This window comes from Panthera tigris, chromosome E3, assembly GCF_018350195.1.
Source record: "Panthera tigris isolate Pti1 chromosome E3, P.tigris_Pti1_mat1.1, whole genome shotgun sequence".
NCBI lineage: Eukaryota > Metazoa > Chordata > Mammalia > Carnivora > Felidae > Panthera > Panthera tigris.
This window is the reverse complement of record NC_056675.1, coordinates 344,665-361,909: the sequence shown is the minus strand read 5'-3', so window position 1 is coordinate 361,909 and position 17,245 is coordinate 344,665. Positions and strand designations below refer to the sequence as shown.

Sequence of the window (17,245 nt, the reverse complement as noted above, 5' to 3'; positions counted from 1 at the left end):
TGGGGGCTGCTCACGGGGGGACAAACTTGTTTCAGGCTGAGGGGACATTATCCAGCCCGAGTGTCCCCACCCACGGCCCGCTCTCAGCAGCAACAGGCCTTTTTGGCCCCTCCGCCGGCACCAGAACAGTCTCTGGGCGGGCTCTGTGATCGAGGCCCCAGAATTTGTCCAGGTCAGACAGGTGGAGGAGCATCCCTCTAACGGGGAAACCGGGTGATGGGCGTGGGGGAGCGGGCGTGTTTCATCTTAAGTTCTGAGCACTGAACGATGTCACTAGAAATGCTGCAATGAGAATCGGAAAGACCACTGACAGGGGGCAGCGGCCTGGGGGGTCCCGTGGGCGTGGCCTGGGGCCGTGCGGGCGTGGCCGTGGCCTGGAGGGCGTAGCCTAGTGCCCCGTGGGCGTGGCCTGGGGCCGTGTGGGCGTGACCGTGGTCCAGAGGGCGTGGCCTAGTGCCCTGTGGGTGTGGCCTGGGCCATGATCGTGGTCCGGAGGGCGTGGCCTGGAGGGGCCTTGTGGGCATGGCCTGGGGCCGTGTGGGTGTGACCGTGGTCCGGAGGGCGTGGCCTAGTGCCCTGTGGGTGTGGCCTGGGGCCGTGTGGGCGTGACCGTGGTCCGGAGGGCGTGGCCTAATGCCCTGTGGGTGTGGCCTGGGCCATGATCGTGGTCTGGAGGGCGTGGCCTGGAGGGGCCTTGTGGGCATGGCCTGGGGCCGTGTGGGCGTGACCGTGGTCCGGAGGGCGTGGCCTGGAGGGGCCTTGTGGGCATGGCCTGGGGCCGTGTGGGCGTGACCGTGGTCCGGAGGGCGTGGCCTAATGCCCTGTGGGTGTGGCCTGGGCCATGATCGTGGTCCGGAGGGCGTGGCCTGGAGGGGCCTTGTGGGCATGGCCTGGGGCCGTGTGGGCGTGACCGTGGTCCAGAGGGCGTGGCCTGGAGGGGCCTTGTGGGCGTGACCGTGGTCCGGAGGGCGTGGCCTAGTGCCCTGTGGGTGTGGCCTGGGCCATGATCGTGGTCCGGAGGGCGTGGCCTGGAGGGGCCTTGTGGGCATGGCCTGGGGCCGTGTGGGCGTGATGATGGTCCGGAGGGCGTGGCCTGGAGGGGTCTTGTGGGCGTGACCGTGGCCCGGAGGGCGTGGCCTGGGGCCGTGTGGGTGTGGCCGTGGCCCGGAGGGCGTGGTCTAGTGTCCTGTGGGCATGGCCTGGGGTCCTGTGAGTGCGGCCAGCCTAGACTCGAAGGGCTCATCGCCACGTGGGGCAGCAGCGGGGGCAGCAGGGGCGGCTGACGGTGAAGGTGCTGGGGACGTCCAGGCTGGGGGACGAGAGATCCCAGAGTCCCTGACAGGCTGAGGTGAAGGAGGAGCTTGCTGTCTCGGGGGTGGGTGGGTGGGGATTCCAGGGGAAAGCCCTAGAACCCAAGGTTGGAGAGGCAGGTGTCCACCCTTGGAAAAGAAGGGCCTTTCCAGAAACTCAGGCTGTGCAGACAGGAGCTGAATTGCCTCTGAGCCGACGGGCTCCCCGTCACCGGGGGCGTCCAAGCAGCCTGCAGCCTTGGGCAGGCTTAGACAAGGCTGATGAGAAGCCCTCCGAGCCCCCTCCCCTTTGGTTTCTGGTCGGGTGGTGAGACGCTGCCAGCACAGGGGGTAGGGGCACATAACCTCTACGTGGGTTTTATGTGCACGAACTAACAGATGGACCCACGCCACCAGGAGGGTATCTGTCTCGGGGTGGGTGCCGCTTATCACCGCACTCCACTTCTCTGCCATCGCCGGGACCTTCCAGAACCGAATACGAGGTAGAAGGTGTCCCCACCCTCAGGCCCAGCAAGCAGGGGGTGCTCAGCACAGGGCCTGGCCCAAAGGAAGTGCTCACAGGGACCGACGGACAGATCGCAGAGCCCTGAATGCCACATCGAAAAGCTCCTGGGGCAGGTGATTCGGTAGGGCAGGAGTTTGTGTGCGTCTGAGACTGATGATTAGCACAGCTCTGTGGCAGGCCCTTGTGCTGGCCCTCGAGGGCGCCAGGGGAGGCCGCCACTCTACTCACTCTTCCTGCTGAGCCGGGGGAGGGAGGCAGAGGAGTCCTTGTTGCTGTGTGAGGGTCTTGCTGCGGGGGGGGGTGGGGACAGGGTTGTGGTGCCTAAATCCGGGAGGAAGTTCAGGGAACAGAGGTCTCCTCCAGCCGGACCACTTGGAGGAGACTCTCTGGGGAGGCTGAGAATTTTCAAAAATGCACTCATTTTCCTTTAAAACAAATGGTAGGAAAAAACCTCTGTGCCCAGCCCAGGGGATCAATTCCATGATGATGACTTGGCCATTTCTGGCAGGCTTTTGACACTGTGATGTAGATACACCCCGAAGTGGAAGGGGCAGCCCTTGGGTGGATTATGCAAGAAGAAACTATAAGTTTCTTTCTTCTTCTTCGTAAAGGTAACTAAGCTCGCTGTTCTGTGTGCAGTGAGCCAGGAAAGGGGCCTCCCCGAGTGCAGGTTACCTGGAGAGATGAAGAAGGTTCTCCACAGCTTCTTGTCTCTCGTGACGTCCCGGATTTCCTTGGTCATGTTGACCATCCTGCCGGCCACCGGAGGGACCCGGCGGAAGTCCAGGATCCTGGCGGGAAAGTGACAGGAGAAGGGTCTTCACCTCCGTGCCCCGGCCCTCGCTAGGCTGGTGCGCAGTGAACGCTCCCATCTCCGAGTCCCGCTAGGCCCAACGCGGGGCCCACAGCTCTGACTGGTGCCGTCGGCCACCAGCGAAAATGGGCCCCACGAGGACCACGGTGGGTGGTGTTCTGCTTCCCAGCACCGGCCTGCCAGTGCCTGGGCCCTCAGGGCTCAGGTCGGAACAACGTTAAATTAGCTGCTTTTAATGGAACGCTCTCTAACCGCGCTGCACTCGCTCACTTAAACGGGACGCCGATGGGCCTGCAGTGGCCTCTGGGGGCAGCGGCTGCGCGTGGGGAATGTGGGCGTCTTGCGTGCCGCCCGCACTCCGCCCGCTGCGTGAGCCGTCCTGCGTCATCAACAGGCCTCACCTTTCCGAATGAGGAACCCTCATCGGCTTCGTGGCAACTGTTCCTTTCACAGAAAGGCCTTTTTCTGGGTTTAGGCTGCACAATAGTTGACATTGTTGAAAATCTGACTTGGGGTTTCTGTGGCCCCCAAACAAGATTTTTGATCTTTAAAAAACAAAGCAAAGTAGGATTTGCAAACTTGAGTGTGCACACGAATCGCGCGGTGTAGAGAGGGTCTGGGGTCGAGACCGGGAATCTGCATTCTAACCAGCCTGGGTGACCTGGAAGCTGCGGCCCAGGACACACCCCGAGCTGGAGGTCAGGACCCTGCGGGGCGGTCGGGGAGGCTCCTCCCCCTAGACTCTTGGAACTGACTCCAGACCCCGGCCCGTGACTGTCCCTGCAGGGCAGGGATCTCTGGGCCAGCAGGGTGGCTGCTGAGAGGCCCCACACACACGGCCCTGACACCACTGCCCACCTCGCCTGCAGCAAGGGGCCACGTGGAGCCCAGGGAGGAATTCACGTTCTGCCCGGTAGAGCCAGCCCAGAAGACGGGCGATGGGGGAGGAGGCTCATGTCCCTTGGTGTCACCGTGGCCCCGGAGGTTACACCCTGAAACACTCTGGGTTAAAATTCCCAGCACTCATGGTCCTTTCCGCTCTTCCTTTGTTATTCCCAACGGGCCACGTCCACACTCTGATCACCAACTGCTCCCGAGGATCTCCTGTCTGGCACCATTCGTGGTGTGGGGCCTACCGCAGGGTGTTGTAACATCTGCAGGCCAGACTCCAGCTCTGTGCGGCAGAGACTTACATGCCTCGGTTTTCCCATCTGTACAATGGGGCTAATTATAGGATTCCCAACACCTCGGCAGGGTGTTGGGAGAGCTATTCGGGCCCACCCGCACGGTGCTCGGGCCCGGGGTGCAGGCGGGACGGCTCACCTGTCCAGGTGGAAGGCAGCGATCTCTGCGTTGTGCCTCTCGTAGTCAGAGAAATAAAAGAAGTCAGGGGGCGTCTCCTGCTCCCTCGTCTGCCTAAAGAAAACAGGATTTTTCATCACTGTGAGAACCTCCAGTGAAAGGGTGCAGGAGGCTTGTACCGGCTGGCGAAAAAGCAGGCTGTCAAACTTGCAAGAATTTTGTGAACCAGTTGTTAAAGTCATTTTATAAACGTAAGTCACATTTTATCATTTGCTTACTTAAAAAGTTTATCTGTTTTGAGAGAGCGAACAAATGTGAGTGGGGGAGGGGCAGAGAGCGAGCGAGCGAGAGAATCCCAAGCAGGCTCTGTGCTGTCGACACCCGGCCCGATGTGGGGCTTGAACTCATGAACTGTGAGATCAGGGCGCCCAGAAGTGACCTTTTATAAGTGACAAGTATTTAAATCGCAGCACTGGCCGGTTATTTAAGGACGTTCGACAGTTTCATGTTCAGGCTGTTACCCACCTTGCATCTGCAGGGGCGAGCAGAGGTGACGCGTGCCCCCCGCAGCCCCCCTCAGTGACCTCCTTCTGGGAGCATGACGTGAGCCAACGAGGAGGTATTTGCCACAGGAATTTGCAAACTCTCCAGTCAGGCTTTTCCCCCACGAGGGAGCTGGTTACTAAATACCGCTCAGCCCACCAGCAGGTCCGCACCACCGGCCAGACACAGATCCTCCAGAAAGGCAGATGGCCAGGCGGCCCCCGGCCCCTGAGCCTAGGGAGTGTGTGGATGGCAGAGGGCCAAGGGCCTCACAGGAGTCACCCCGACACAGAGCAAGGGGACCGCCCTGGGGCGTGAGCTGGGGCCAGGCTCAGGCGGCAGCGTTTGTCCCTCTGGCTGCTCTCAGCCTCCCACCAGCATCCCCGCCCAGACAGCGTCCCCCTGGGGGGCGGGGGATGTGAAGGAGTCTGCGAAGCTCCTTGGGGGCCACCTGTGGGACCCCTCTCTGAAGCCCAAAGAGGTGGTCCATTTTCCACCAGGCACCTGCCGTTGGGGACTGTACAGTCGGCCTCCTCCCGCCCCCCGGCGGCAGCTCCCTCTGCCCCCTTCCCCTCTCCTGAGCCGGAGTGAGGGCCATCTGCTGTTTCCGACGTGTCTCCACTCTGCTGCCTTTGCTGTCACTGTTCTGTCTTCCCAGAAGAGGCTTCCTCTCACGTCTCCCGAAGGCTAAGTCAGCATTCCCGAATGTGGGTCCCACCCAACCAGGTCCAGGGGCTTCTAGCACAAGAGGAGCCCTCTGAGAGGTTGGAGTTTGGGGAACATGCCTAGTAGAGCACCCTCTGGGGTCTCAACAGTGCATATTACCACCATAAAGGCCCTGATAAGGCCTGCAGCCACTCTGTTTCTTAGCACTACACCGACTACAGAGCCCATTTTTTTCGTGGTACGTTACCACGCTCTGCACTTTTGGGAACTGCCGGTTAAAGCCTACACTGCAAGCCGTTTCTAACCGCTTCTCAGAGGCAAACTCCCTCGCAAAACTTTCCTGATGCCTTGGTGGGGGTGACCTGAGGCTCACCCCGGACCCTCCCGGACTGCTGGGCAGACGGGAGGGTTCTGTTTGGAGCAGCGCTGCGGGTCACCCCACGATGGCCCCGCACGCAGCCAGAGCCCAGCCCCAGCTGCTACCCCACCTGCAGCATGCGTGGTGGGGTGAGCATGGCAGGGCAGCCCCCGGCTGGCCGTGCGTGCAGTCCTGGCCTCCACATCTCCTCCCAGGGAGACAGAAGAACTCTAGGACCCCTGGGCTCGGACATCCACGCCCCACAGTGAGCTGCAGACCGGCCCCGAAGGAGTAACACATGACCCTCCGCCCCAGCCAGGGGACAGGAAATCACACACAGGACTCTCTATAGTCTATACAGGCGAACGGCGTTGTGTAAGCACAGATACTGAGCAGACGCCTGGGGAGACTGCAGGTGTTTGACCTCGGCAAGCAGGGAATTTCCAAAATCACGTCAGAGCAAAAACGCTCCCTGCATTAATCCAGCTCTGTTCTGTGCCCCTGCCTGTACCTGCAGGACAATGTCCACCTTCCAGGCTGGGGGCAGGGACTAACTCAGCCCTCCACCTGGTAAGAATTTACCAAATGTCGGGGACCTTCTCCGTGCTGGAAAACGCAGGGTGGGGAGAATCACGTGTGACCTGGCCAGTAAGGTGGGGGCTTGAATGATGTTCCAGCCCTAAGAGGCCCGTTCAGGGGCTACGGCTGGCCTTGCTGGGCAGCACAGACCTCCCCACCCTTGGGGGCCACCTGTCCTCACCCTATCCAGGGGGTGTGAGTCCAGGGGGGCGGGTCTGGTGACGACCCTGAGGGTCGCTGAGGGCCGGGCCCAGAGTTTTGCCTGACTGCTGCGCCCCACGTGTGCACACAGGTGCACACACACATAGACCCACACTCACAGGCACGCCTCCCCATGACAGGGCTGTCAGGAGGGTCTCAGAGAGAATAGGGCCTGGTCCATTGCCTCCTCTCTGGCACGGCCATGCAGGCGGCTGCGAAGGAGCCTTGGGCGTCACGGAAGGACAGTTTGCTTTCCTCGCATTTGTGGTGGAAGAGACTCCGGGCCAGAGGTGGGTGTGACTGATGTGAGTCCGGTCTTAAGCACATCCCACCGCTGCTGCTCTGCTCCTGGCCTGGCAGCGGACGGGCGGTCGGGGGGAGGCCCAGCCCAGGCTCTGTGGCCAGGCCGTGGGTCCTGGGCCCTCAGCCCCGAGGCCTTCTGGCCAGTTCAGCGCGCCTATGGCTGTGAGCCCCGGGCAGGTGCGGGGGGCCCAGGCAGGAGGGAGAGGCCACGAGGGTGGGTGAAGCCACAGGCTGCTGGCCAGGCTCAGCCTCCCAAACGTGCCCCCCATCACCCCATATCTGTGGCACCCACCTCCAACCCAGGACTTTTGCCCGCACAAACCTCCTAGCCGTCTCCAGCTCTGCCCGCCTCTCTCCTCACCCCTGAGGCTCCATCACCAGACCACTCCCAGCCCAGCCCCAGGCCTTTCCCGCTTCTGCACCTTCGTGCCGGGCTCTCCACCGGCACTCGCCTTCTCCATCCTTCCCAAGGTCTGTCCCAACCCCACCCCCGCCCAGGCCTCCCACGGAGGAGCTTAACACTGCTGTACTAGACCACTGTTTGCAGGGTCTGGGGACAGGAGTGCCTAGCCAAGCGCCTGCTTTAGAACGGGTGTGCCATGAACAAATGAAACACTGATGGAGGGAGGACGGCGAAGGGGCACCAACCGGTCCACGGCCTTGAGCTGCTCCCACCCTCGTTTCTTCAGTCTGTGCCATTGTCATCACCATCACCATCAGCGTCACCACTCTCCCCTCCACAACCATCATTCCTCCTGCATACTGACCCCTTATTGCCTGATGTGCCTCATGTGATCACAGCCGCTTGATCTGTAACGCTAACAGGTGAGCGTTTCTGTTTACCAGCGTTTGGGCTTCGGTCCATTTCTCCCTTACTCCAGCCCACTCCTCTGATCGGGTCAAACACGTGAAAAGCGGGTGGCTCTGAGCCCTGCTCCTCTGCGAAGAGACCAGCCACTTCTCGGAAGCCCTGTGACCAAGTTCCAGAACAGTTCCTGGTTCCCTCACGTCTTCCACCTCAGGGCTTTTTCCAGTGACCTCCGTCCCCAGGCTGTTTACACAGAGAGGCAGCTCGTTCCCGCAACCCCAAGGCCACACAGCAGCCTTCCGCCTGGCTGTCTTGGCCTCCAGATACCCCTGTGCAGAATGACCCTGGACGTGCAGAGAGGTGGTGATGAAGTGCTGTTTGTCTGTGTGCTCAGTGGCTGTCTTCACTCCTGAGAGGCTACGAGGTGCCCCTGGGGCCTCTGTGCTCTTCAGGCATGCCTCCAGATGTGTGAAATACCCCTGGGTGATTTTAAGGCTCCTGTAGGCTGAGAGCAACTTGGGTAGGGGTCCTAGCTTAACCCGTCCTGATAAGGGCCAGGGTGGGCGCTCAGGCAACACCCAAAGATACGAGGGGCACGCAGGGTGGGAGGTAGGCTTGGTGTGGGCCTCTCCAGTCATTCGTGCCCTTGCGTGGGAGTGAAGGCGCCCAGGTCAGCACCCATCGCCAACTGGGGGGGCGGGGGGGGGGGGGGCGAGTGCGCTAGACTTCCAGACCCTCCGTTGCTCGAGCTGTGAAATGGGTTCATTCCGTGCATCTCCACCCCCGCAAGGAGAACAGGGCTCTGGGCGTGGCCGGCTGGCTGTGGCTCCGGTCGCCCAAGGGGTCAGCGCTCGCCCGCAAGCGGGGAGCGTGAAGCCGGGGCTGGCAGGAACGCGCTCGGGACTACCTGGTGAGGGTGCCCGAGGGCGAGGCCGGCTCCCTGCTGGTCTCACCGCTGAAGGTCTGTGCCGAGACCACCCAGCATCGCGGAAACCTAGCCGTGCGCCGGCGGGACAAGCGTGGGGTCCGCCCGGCCCCTCGCCCGCCGGAGCCGTCTGGCGAGACGGCGTGAGCCGCAGCCCGACTCCTGCGCGGTGTGCTGGCCGCCAGCCCGCGCCTGCGGGGAGAACCTGGGGGGTCCGAGAGCCGGGTGTAGTTGCTGCAGGGGCTGTCGGCAGAGCAGGGCAGCCGGGGCGGAGGGATTTCCGGCCTCACGCTGGGCAGGCAGGAGACGGGACACGGTCCCCCCCCCCCCCCCCGGGGGGAGGTCTGCCAGCCTCCCGCCACCTCCTGCGCGTCCCCAGAGAGCCGGAGCTGCCGCCGAGCCAGCCATTTGCGGAAGCGCTTCGGAAAAGTACTGAGCCCGCCGCACCCGGCGGGACCCCTCGCTCAGCTGCACCCGGTCGCCCGGCCGCCTCTCCTTCTCCAGGCGCTGAGGCGGAAGTTGGGCCCGGGTGTGGAGGGCAGGCGAGGGCACGGCCCACCTGGGCCTCTTCCTGGGGCGTGGGCCGTGGAAATGTGCAAGGGAGATGCTATCGGGTGCTGTGGGGGTTGGCTCGGCACCCACAGCCTGCGCCTGGCCTGTGAGGAGGGGTGGGGAGACCAGGCAGCCGGCACGGGGGGCACGGCACCAGGAAGGCACGGTCCTCTCCTGTAGACTGAGAGGGCAGGGGCGGGTGGCAGGCGCTCCGAGGGGCTCAGGGATGGGGGGAGCCTCCTCGTCTGGCCACCCCCTAACCCCCCGCCCCCAACGGGGTCACTGCCCCCCCCCCCCCCCCCCGACACGGGGAGCAGTCAGAGCCTCAGAGCCCCACCCTGATGGGCCTCGAGGTCAGGGTGGGCCCCACCCGGCCTCAGGCAGGGCTGAGCGGGCAGGGAAATGGAAAGGCCTATGGCTGACTTCCCTCGGAAAACAGCAGCTGAGGGATCGGGTGCAGTCAGTCCTTGGCATCAGCAACCGACGGTCAGGGCGGGAAGAAGGGCAGGGCCTGGTGCATTCAGGACGCCCGGATCCCAGGGAAGGGAACGGGCTGGTCCCAGGGCAGCCCCCGGGGGTACGCCGAGCACCCTGACACCTTTAAGCCCAAGCCGGCTAAACCGTGGCAAGGGGCTGCTCAGGACCAGTTTTTGGGGCTACACTTTCCCATTCCCTCTGTCCTTCCTCTCTGGAGCTGACCGCACCAAATCCCTTCCCGTAGAGGGACTTGCTTCCCTTAGCTCGGAAGGAAGCACAAGAAGAACTGATCATGTGCTTTATACTACAGTGAGAATGACTACTATGTTGGCCTCTCCCAGAAAGTCTGTGGTCCGAATCTCCGTACATGGCAAAAGGGACTTTGCAGTTATGATTCAGTTGGCGACCTTGAGACGGGGAGATTATTCTGTATGTCATCCCCAGGGTCCTTATGAGAGGGAGACAGAAGGAGATCTGACTGCAGAAGAGGCCTCATGGCAGCTTCCAAGAGGGAGGCTCGGGGAGAGGATCTGTTTTCTCACCTCCTCCAGTTTCTGGGGGCCACCTGCGTTCCTCGGCAAGGAAACACGTTCTCTCCGAGGGCCTGTAGAAGGAACAGCCTGCAGGTCCCTTTTAGATTTCTGACCCCCAAACCGCGCGAGAACACGTTCGTGTTGCTTTAAGCCGCTAACTGCGAGGTCGTCTGCACCAGCTGCACAGGCGAGGAATATAGAACCTTTGGCAACACCAGAGTGGTAAGGGGGACACCGCGACGTAGCAGCTTTGGGAAGGCTGTGGCACGCGGCCTGCTTCCTCAGATCCGGTCCTGCCACCACGGCTCCGTTCATTGGGCTTTTAAGACCTGACGCAGAGCATTTTGAGAAGAAGGCCCCTCTGTTTTCACAGAAGCCAAAGAGGCAGAATCCGGTAAGAATCACACGAGCCTCCGAGGCTTTGGTCCCTGTCCCCCCTTCAATGACAAGGAAGTCTGAGGTCAGGGAACGGAAGAGGCATGTGCCGAATCACACGGCTAGAAACGGCAGGTCCTGGGTTCTCTTCAGGGGCCCCCAAAGTCAGACATGGCTGCAGCCGGCCCTGTACGTCTGTGTTTTCTCCCGGATCAGAACCACCTCTGGGGGCTAGGACACCCCACGGGCCTGGAGCTGAGTCAGGGCCAGGCTCCCCGGGCGGGACTCCGGCAACCGCGACGACCACTGACGTCCTCCTCCGCACTTACGCCCCCTGACCCAGTTCCCACCGTCACTATTAACATCTCAGTGTTCCTTAAGTTGTGGGAAAACAGAAATCTTGTGCTTGGTTAAAAATACAGGAAATTGGCAGCTTTTAACCAAAGCCTGTGGGGGAAGAAAAGCCAACAGACACCCGGCTCTTACTATGAGCTGAGCATCTTGCTGGGCACTTTGCGTGGATTCACTCCCCACACCTTGACGACAGCCTGGGAAGGGTCCCCCTCCACAGCCAAGTGGCAGCCAACCAGCCAGCCAGAGAGGTCTCAGCTGCCACAGGAAGGCCCTGTGCTCAGGTCCTCGGCCCTGCTTCAACCCAGCGCGCCTCCGATGCGCGAGGCTGGGTGAGGACTGGGCGGGGAAGCGTTCTCTCCGCTGACGCCCGAGGAAAACAGCTGGCGGAGAAGGGTCTGTCCGCCCGGACCCCCACCCACGCCGGGCTGCTGGGGAACAGGGGAGCCCGCAGCCCCCTCGGAGCAGTGTGGCAGGTGAGGCCGCTCGGAGGTGATGCCTCCGTGGTCCTTTCCACCCCTGCTGCCACGCTGCTGGGCTCACACAGAGGGGAGGAAGCATCCAGTCCCGCTCGGGGGAGCGAAACGCCTGCCAGGTCAGCAGGGTCCACGCGGCGAATACGGGGCCGAGGCCGGCCGAGTGGGGCGCGAGAGCCAGAATGGAACCGACAGCACCCTGTCCAGCACCCTGTCAGGTCGGACTCCGCAGAAGGGGCGGCCGTGTGACCGCTCCGACCCCCTGGGGCCCAGATAGCCGTCACACAGCGGTTTCAGGCATCCTGGTCAGAGCTAAGGCCTCCCCCCACCCCAAGATCCCTGAGTGCAGGTGGGAAACCGAGGCCCAGAGACAGCCACATAAAAACCTTTCGTGTGTCAAGGAGAGGCGCGGCCACACCGCCCGAGCCTGCTGGACGGGAGCAGAGGGAAGACGCCAGCTTAGAGGCCGTGGGAGGGACCGCCAGGAGGCGCACCCACAGATGTCCCTGCACACACCATGTGGCTGGAGACCCGCTCATCCCCGCCGCTGCATGCCCACAGCCTGCCAGGGCCGCCGGGCTCCCTGCTCGGCCTGTCGCGTGAACAGGCTGGTGACCTAGCCAATCCCGGGCTCTCCACCAACACCCTCACCGGCCGAGGATGTGCAGTGTGGCCGCCCGCACGGCTCCCTCTGGGACCTTGCGCCCGAGGGGATCCCACCCAGGGTGTGTGATCAGCACCACCTCGTGCCCCCAGGGCCCCCCGCGGCACTCCCAACGGACCCCGTATCACCATGCGGCCCTGCTGCCACCCCAGTACCACTTCTCACCATCTGTCCATCGTGCTGTGAACAGGCAGAACTTGGTGGAGTCTGTGTGTTGCTGCCACAGGCCCTTTGCACTTGCTCTTGTCCCCAGTGCTCTGGTCCTTGACCATCTTTACTTTTTTTTTTTTTTTCAGAGGGAAAGAGAGTGCATGTACAAGTAGGGGAGGGGCGGGGGGGAGAGAGAATCCCAAGCAGGTTCCATGCCCAGCCAGACTCGGGGCTCGATCTCACAACCGTGAGGTCATGACCTGAGCTGAAATCAAGAGTTGGACGCTCAACCAACTGAGCCACCCAGGTGGCCCCACCGCCTCTTCTAACGAACAGACTCGGCCCCACTCACATGCCGAGGTGGGAGTTGGCCAGCTCCAGCCCGTGGGACAAATCAGCCTGTCACCTGACCACGTACGCAGTTTCACTAGGGCGGTCCCATCACTTTCTCTGGTTCGGCCTACCTGGCTAATCCAGGGTGACCCCCCCCCCTCATCTCCAGGTCTCCGTGCCCGGGGGCTGATACCCTGGGGGCAGATGTCACAGAAGGGACGGGCCCTGGTTCCCATTTCCAGGATCACCTCAGGAGGCAAAACACCAGATAAGGGGAACGCTTTCCCTTCTTCTAAACACACAGCGGGTCCCTGACTCACCAAATGAAGGCACAGAAGCAAAAATTAGCCTTTCTATCCTGGATAATCTTCCCATCACTCACACAGCAGAAAACAGCCACCTTGTCATTAAAGAGATATATTAAGCCGTTTAATATCAGGTTTTCGGATGGCAGAGGTTCTAGAAGGAGAGAGGAGGGCCTCTCCCTGGCAGCTGACTTCACCGTGACCTTTCAGCCCTGTAACCCACTGTCAGTATTTCTTGCTACTTTGGGTAGCTGTCACCTGCCCTGGTGCCATGTGAGTGTGGGGGGCCTACTTGGTCAAACACGCCTGCCGGTCTTTAATGATGGATGTCTGACCTGTGTTGTTTGAGCTACAATGGCAAGTTCTAGGCCCTCAGTGGCTGCAGAGGGGACACGGCCCCCGGGGCTTGGCTGCCACCCCAGCCGGTGCCCACTAAGCCTGTCCCTGCTCACCACACCTGCAGGTGTGGACGCCAGAGAACCCTTGAGAGTGAGGGTGGCAGCAGGCCTGGGAAGACTGGGGAGGCAGACTTGTCATGGGGGGGAGGGGGGCCCTGCATAACGTGTGCCGAGCAGAAGACGTACTCAGGGGCCCTTAGCCCTGGAAAGCGTGCCTGTCCCACAAGAACCTGGAGGTGCGAAGGTTACAAGAGCTTCTAATCCAGACGTGAAGACAGGCCAGCGGACTGGCCTTTGCGGGGCCTGGCAGGGAGGGCGCTTGGGGTGCAGCGGGAGCGGGGCCGTGGGCCTGGCTGTGCCCTCTGCTGCTCAGTCACCCGGCTCTGGTCCCGTCTGGATATGAGACGGTTGGCCAAGTGCCTGGGTCTAGGGTGAGCGCGTCTAGGGAGGGACCTGTGCGGTCGTAGGACTTTCCCCAGGTGTGTGCGTCCTTGCGCAGTGAAACCTCTGTGGTTCGCCGTTCTTTTCAAGGTAACAGACGAGATGCCACTGTGTCCCGTCTCCTGAGTGGCCTGAACATTCAGCACCAACGGGACTGCTGTGATGTTGTTTTCTCTCCGGCCGGAAAAACAAACTACTCTAGATTGGGGGGGGGGGGGTGCTTGTATTCCAGCTCGTTCTCCAAGGCTTGTTTAAGGAGATCCAGAGTCTGCAGAATTCCCTTCTGAGGAATGAAAACAGGCAGACGAGAGAAGTGCTAGCCTCCGTTTCCTTCCCAGCACAAGGGAACGGAGGCCTGTTTTCCTTCCCTCCTGCTAGTCTCCCCTCTTCTGAGACAATTAGAGTCGTGGCCCACACGCTGACAGGCACCCGGGACCGTGATAGCCAGAGAAAAGCACAAAAAGACACTCTCGATATTGCTGTTTGGGAGAACATTTTGGGGGAAAAAAGGACTTGCTTGTTTGCCTTCAAACAAAGGGGATAATCTTCCTCAGAACCCTCCAAGGACACGCATGCCACAGTGAGAGCCAGGTCCCCCACAGCGGCTCCCCCCACGGACCTCAGCTTCCCCACTGCACAGCGGGGGCAAAGCAGGTGCCTGCTCGGAACCACACTCCCTGAAGGTTTTGCTCAGTTTTTCCCGTTTATTCCTTTTCCTGCCAGACTCTTGCAACCGTATTAGAATTGTTAACAATTTCCTTTCCTTTTTATTTTGCTAAGCAAAGGGATTCCGGGTGCCAAGTAAAAGCAGGAGAAGACGGTTAACTTCTGTGGTCAACCTGAATTAATGCAGTCTTGGCTGGTGGTCAGTCAATGGGGGGCTCGGGGGCAGCTGGGGTCGGTGAGGGAGAAAACCCTTCTCCGAGGCCCCACACAGTGCTCCCGGCCACAGACCCTGCAGGTCAGGAGCCCCACTTTGTCCCCAAGGGTGCCTGTCCTGCCGTGTCTTCTCGAGCTGATTGAGTCCAACGCGCTCTCAGTGTGGTGGAGCTCAGCGTGACCAGCTTACTCGGATGGTGCTGCAGGGCAAGGAGCCCAGGGCAGACGCCGGCCGCTCTGGGCCACCGGGGTCGCAGCAGCTCGGCCTCCTGGGGGCTGGCAGGGCTGTCCAGAGATGCCTGGGAAGACCCAGGAGAGCCTCTCCAAAGCCAGGTTCAGGTGTTGCTTATTTGGTTTTCAGTTAATAGGGTCCATTTTTGTTCTGACTCTAAAAATAACCCACAAAGCTGGAGACGGCCCATGTGCCACACAGCAGGGGGCCTGTGAGGTTAATGGCCTTGTGACACGTGGAATCTGCTTGTCCCTCCCAGAGCCTCGGGAGGCACGCGGGCTGCGGGCTCGGGACACAGCCGAAGGCCCCCGGTGGGACGCAGCATCGCGGCCGAAGAACCCCACGTGCCCGACCCTGCCTGCAGGTCACTGCAGGGACCAGTGCACACCCCACCTTGTGGACCTCCCCTGCCCTGGGGTCTGGAGCACCTGGCCTCTGAGCCTCTGGGAGCCCTGTGTGCGCACCTGCAGTGGCCCGGACAGCCTGCTGGGGTCCTGCTCCTTCGAGCGGGCACCGTTGTGGCCCATCTGGCGACCCAGACACCAGGTGCTGCTCTGAACCCTCAGGAGCCCGCATGCCCCTGGCTGGTGGGTTACACACATTAAAGCCCCTCGGAGTCTGTCTGTTTAGTCACTCGTTCACTCTACTTCACTCACTCATTCTGTGCACCTACTATGTAGCTGGGGCTGCAGACACAGAGTTGAGGAAAATGACCTGGGGCGCGCCCCGTGGAGCTCCTAGTCTAGTGCGACAGCAGATAACGGTTACACCCCAATCCCTGTCATTGTGACCGGTGAGCAGGTAACAGTTAGATAGACGCCGATCCCCGGCACTGCGACGGGCCAGCAGGGAACGGTTAGACCCCGATCCCCGGCACTGCGACGGGCCAGCAGGGAACGGTTAGACCCCGATCCCTGGCACTGTGACGGGCCAGCAGGGAACGGTTAGATAGACCCCATCCCTGGCACTGTGACAGGCCAGTAGGTAACAGATAGATGCCGATTCCCAGCACTGCGACGGGCCAGCAAGGAATGGTTAGACCCCGATCCCTGGCACTGCGACGGGCCAGCAGGGAACGGTTAGACCCCGATCCCCAGCACTGTGACGGGCCAGCAGGGAACAGTTAGATAGACCCCGATCCCTGGCACTGCGACGGGCCAGCAGGGAACAGTTAGATAGACCCCGATCCCTGGCACTGCGACGGGCCAGCAGGGAATGGTTAGACCCCGATCCCCGGCACTGTGATGGGCCAGCAGGGAACGGTTAGATAGACCCCATCCTTGGCACTGTGACAGGCCAGTAGGTAACAGATAGATGCCAATTCCCAGCACTGCGACGGGCCAGCAAGGAATGGTTAGACCCCGATCCCCGGCACTGTGACAGGCCAGCAGGGAACGGTTAGATAGACCCCGATCCCTGGTACCGCGACGGGCCAGCAGGGAACGGTTAGACCCCGATCCCCGGCACTGTGACAGGCCAGCAGGGAACGGTTAGATAGACCCCGATCCCTGGTACCGCGACGGGCAAGCCGCGGATGTTTGTGTGGCTTTGGGAGGAGGGGTACTTGGAAGGGTGAGTCCTCAGCGGGCTCGTCCTCCTGACAACGAGATGCTCGTTAGTTCTCCCACCTGATGGCTGAGCCCCTCAGTGTCAATATGCCGCGTAGTCTATGTGGGAGCCTGGTCGCTGCTCCAGTAGGAGCTGACAGCCCGCAACCAGCCAGAGAGGAGCGGGTCCCACGCCCGCTGAGCTCTGATGGGGGGACGGTGCTGGTGCTGACTCCCCATGTGCCCACTTGCATGCGTGCACACACACACGTACACATGCACACCTGGGGGGAGGCCGATGCCGTCAGCAGGCTGCTCTGGGGACGTCCAGCAGTGTGCAGCTGGGACCCTCGCCTCCCTCCTTCCTCACTGCCAGGACCCTAGACCCCGCTGCCCCGTGCTCTCAGGGACATCCTCCACACCTGCCCACATTGGTCTGGGAGCTTCCTCAGAAGGGGATCAGATTGTAGCCCCCATCACAGCACATCCACTGAAGTCCCGGCCCCGGTGCCCAGAGTCCCCCCCACACACCCTGGGTCCCAGCCACCCCGAATCGTCCTTCCGCGGTGCCTCTGTTGGCCAACGCCTTCTCGTCTGCTGAAGCTCAGATCACAAGATCTGCCCCATCCCCAGCCGTGTGGAGAAGGCTGCTCCTGGCTAAGCCCCGTGATGCACCTGCCCCGCTGCCCGTGGGCTCTTCTCCTGTCCCGCTTCCCCCGCTGTGGCACTCAGGGAGCCCCACGGGAAATGAGCTGACCGCCGTAAAACCTTGCTTTCTTGTTGGGGTGCTCTTGAGGGTCGGCAGGGAGTCCCGGTGCCCTGAGGCAGCACCACACTACCCCGGTGCGCAAAGCCGCACTCGGCTCCTGTCACAGGGAGGCCAGCAGGGCGTGCCTGCTCGGGTCTTCAGCCTACCCTGCCCTTCCCTGGCCTCTCCATACCTGTGTGGGCCACCGGCCTCAGACGGGAACCACAGGTGGCCCGTTGCTAGAATGTTCTGTCCTAGACCTTCACGTGTCTGGTGCTCACCTTACGGCTTACACACCCCTACTGCCACGTGGCCCGGAGCCGCACCCGCATGCGGGCGACGCTCTGCCAGTTCCCCGGGGGGAGGAACCTACACACAGCAGGGGAGAGGCCTGTCGCCAAATCGTCTCTGCCTCGTTGCTCAGCCGGAACCCTCTCGGGACGATGTGGCCTCTGAAATGTTCGTGTCCT

At 61.8% G+C, this 17,245-nt stretch overlaps 1 protein-coding gene across 1 annotated transcript in view; it reads right to left on the bottom strand.

Moving 5' to 3' along the window:
• FAM20C (FAM20C golgi associated secretory pathway kinase) overlaps positions 1–17,245 on the bottom strand; it is a 47,221-nt gene that overhangs the window by 7,667 nt on the left and 22,309 nt on the right. The window contains exons 4-5 of the mRNA XM_042971384.1: positions 3,953–4,045; positions 2,491–2,606 (exon numbers count right to left, since the gene is read on the bottom strand). Of these exons, the coding sequence (XP_042827318.1) occupies positions 2,491–2,606; positions 3,953–4,045 (209 nt within the window). The remainder of the gene's footprint in view (positions 1–2,490; positions 2,607–3,952; positions 4,046–17,245) is intronic.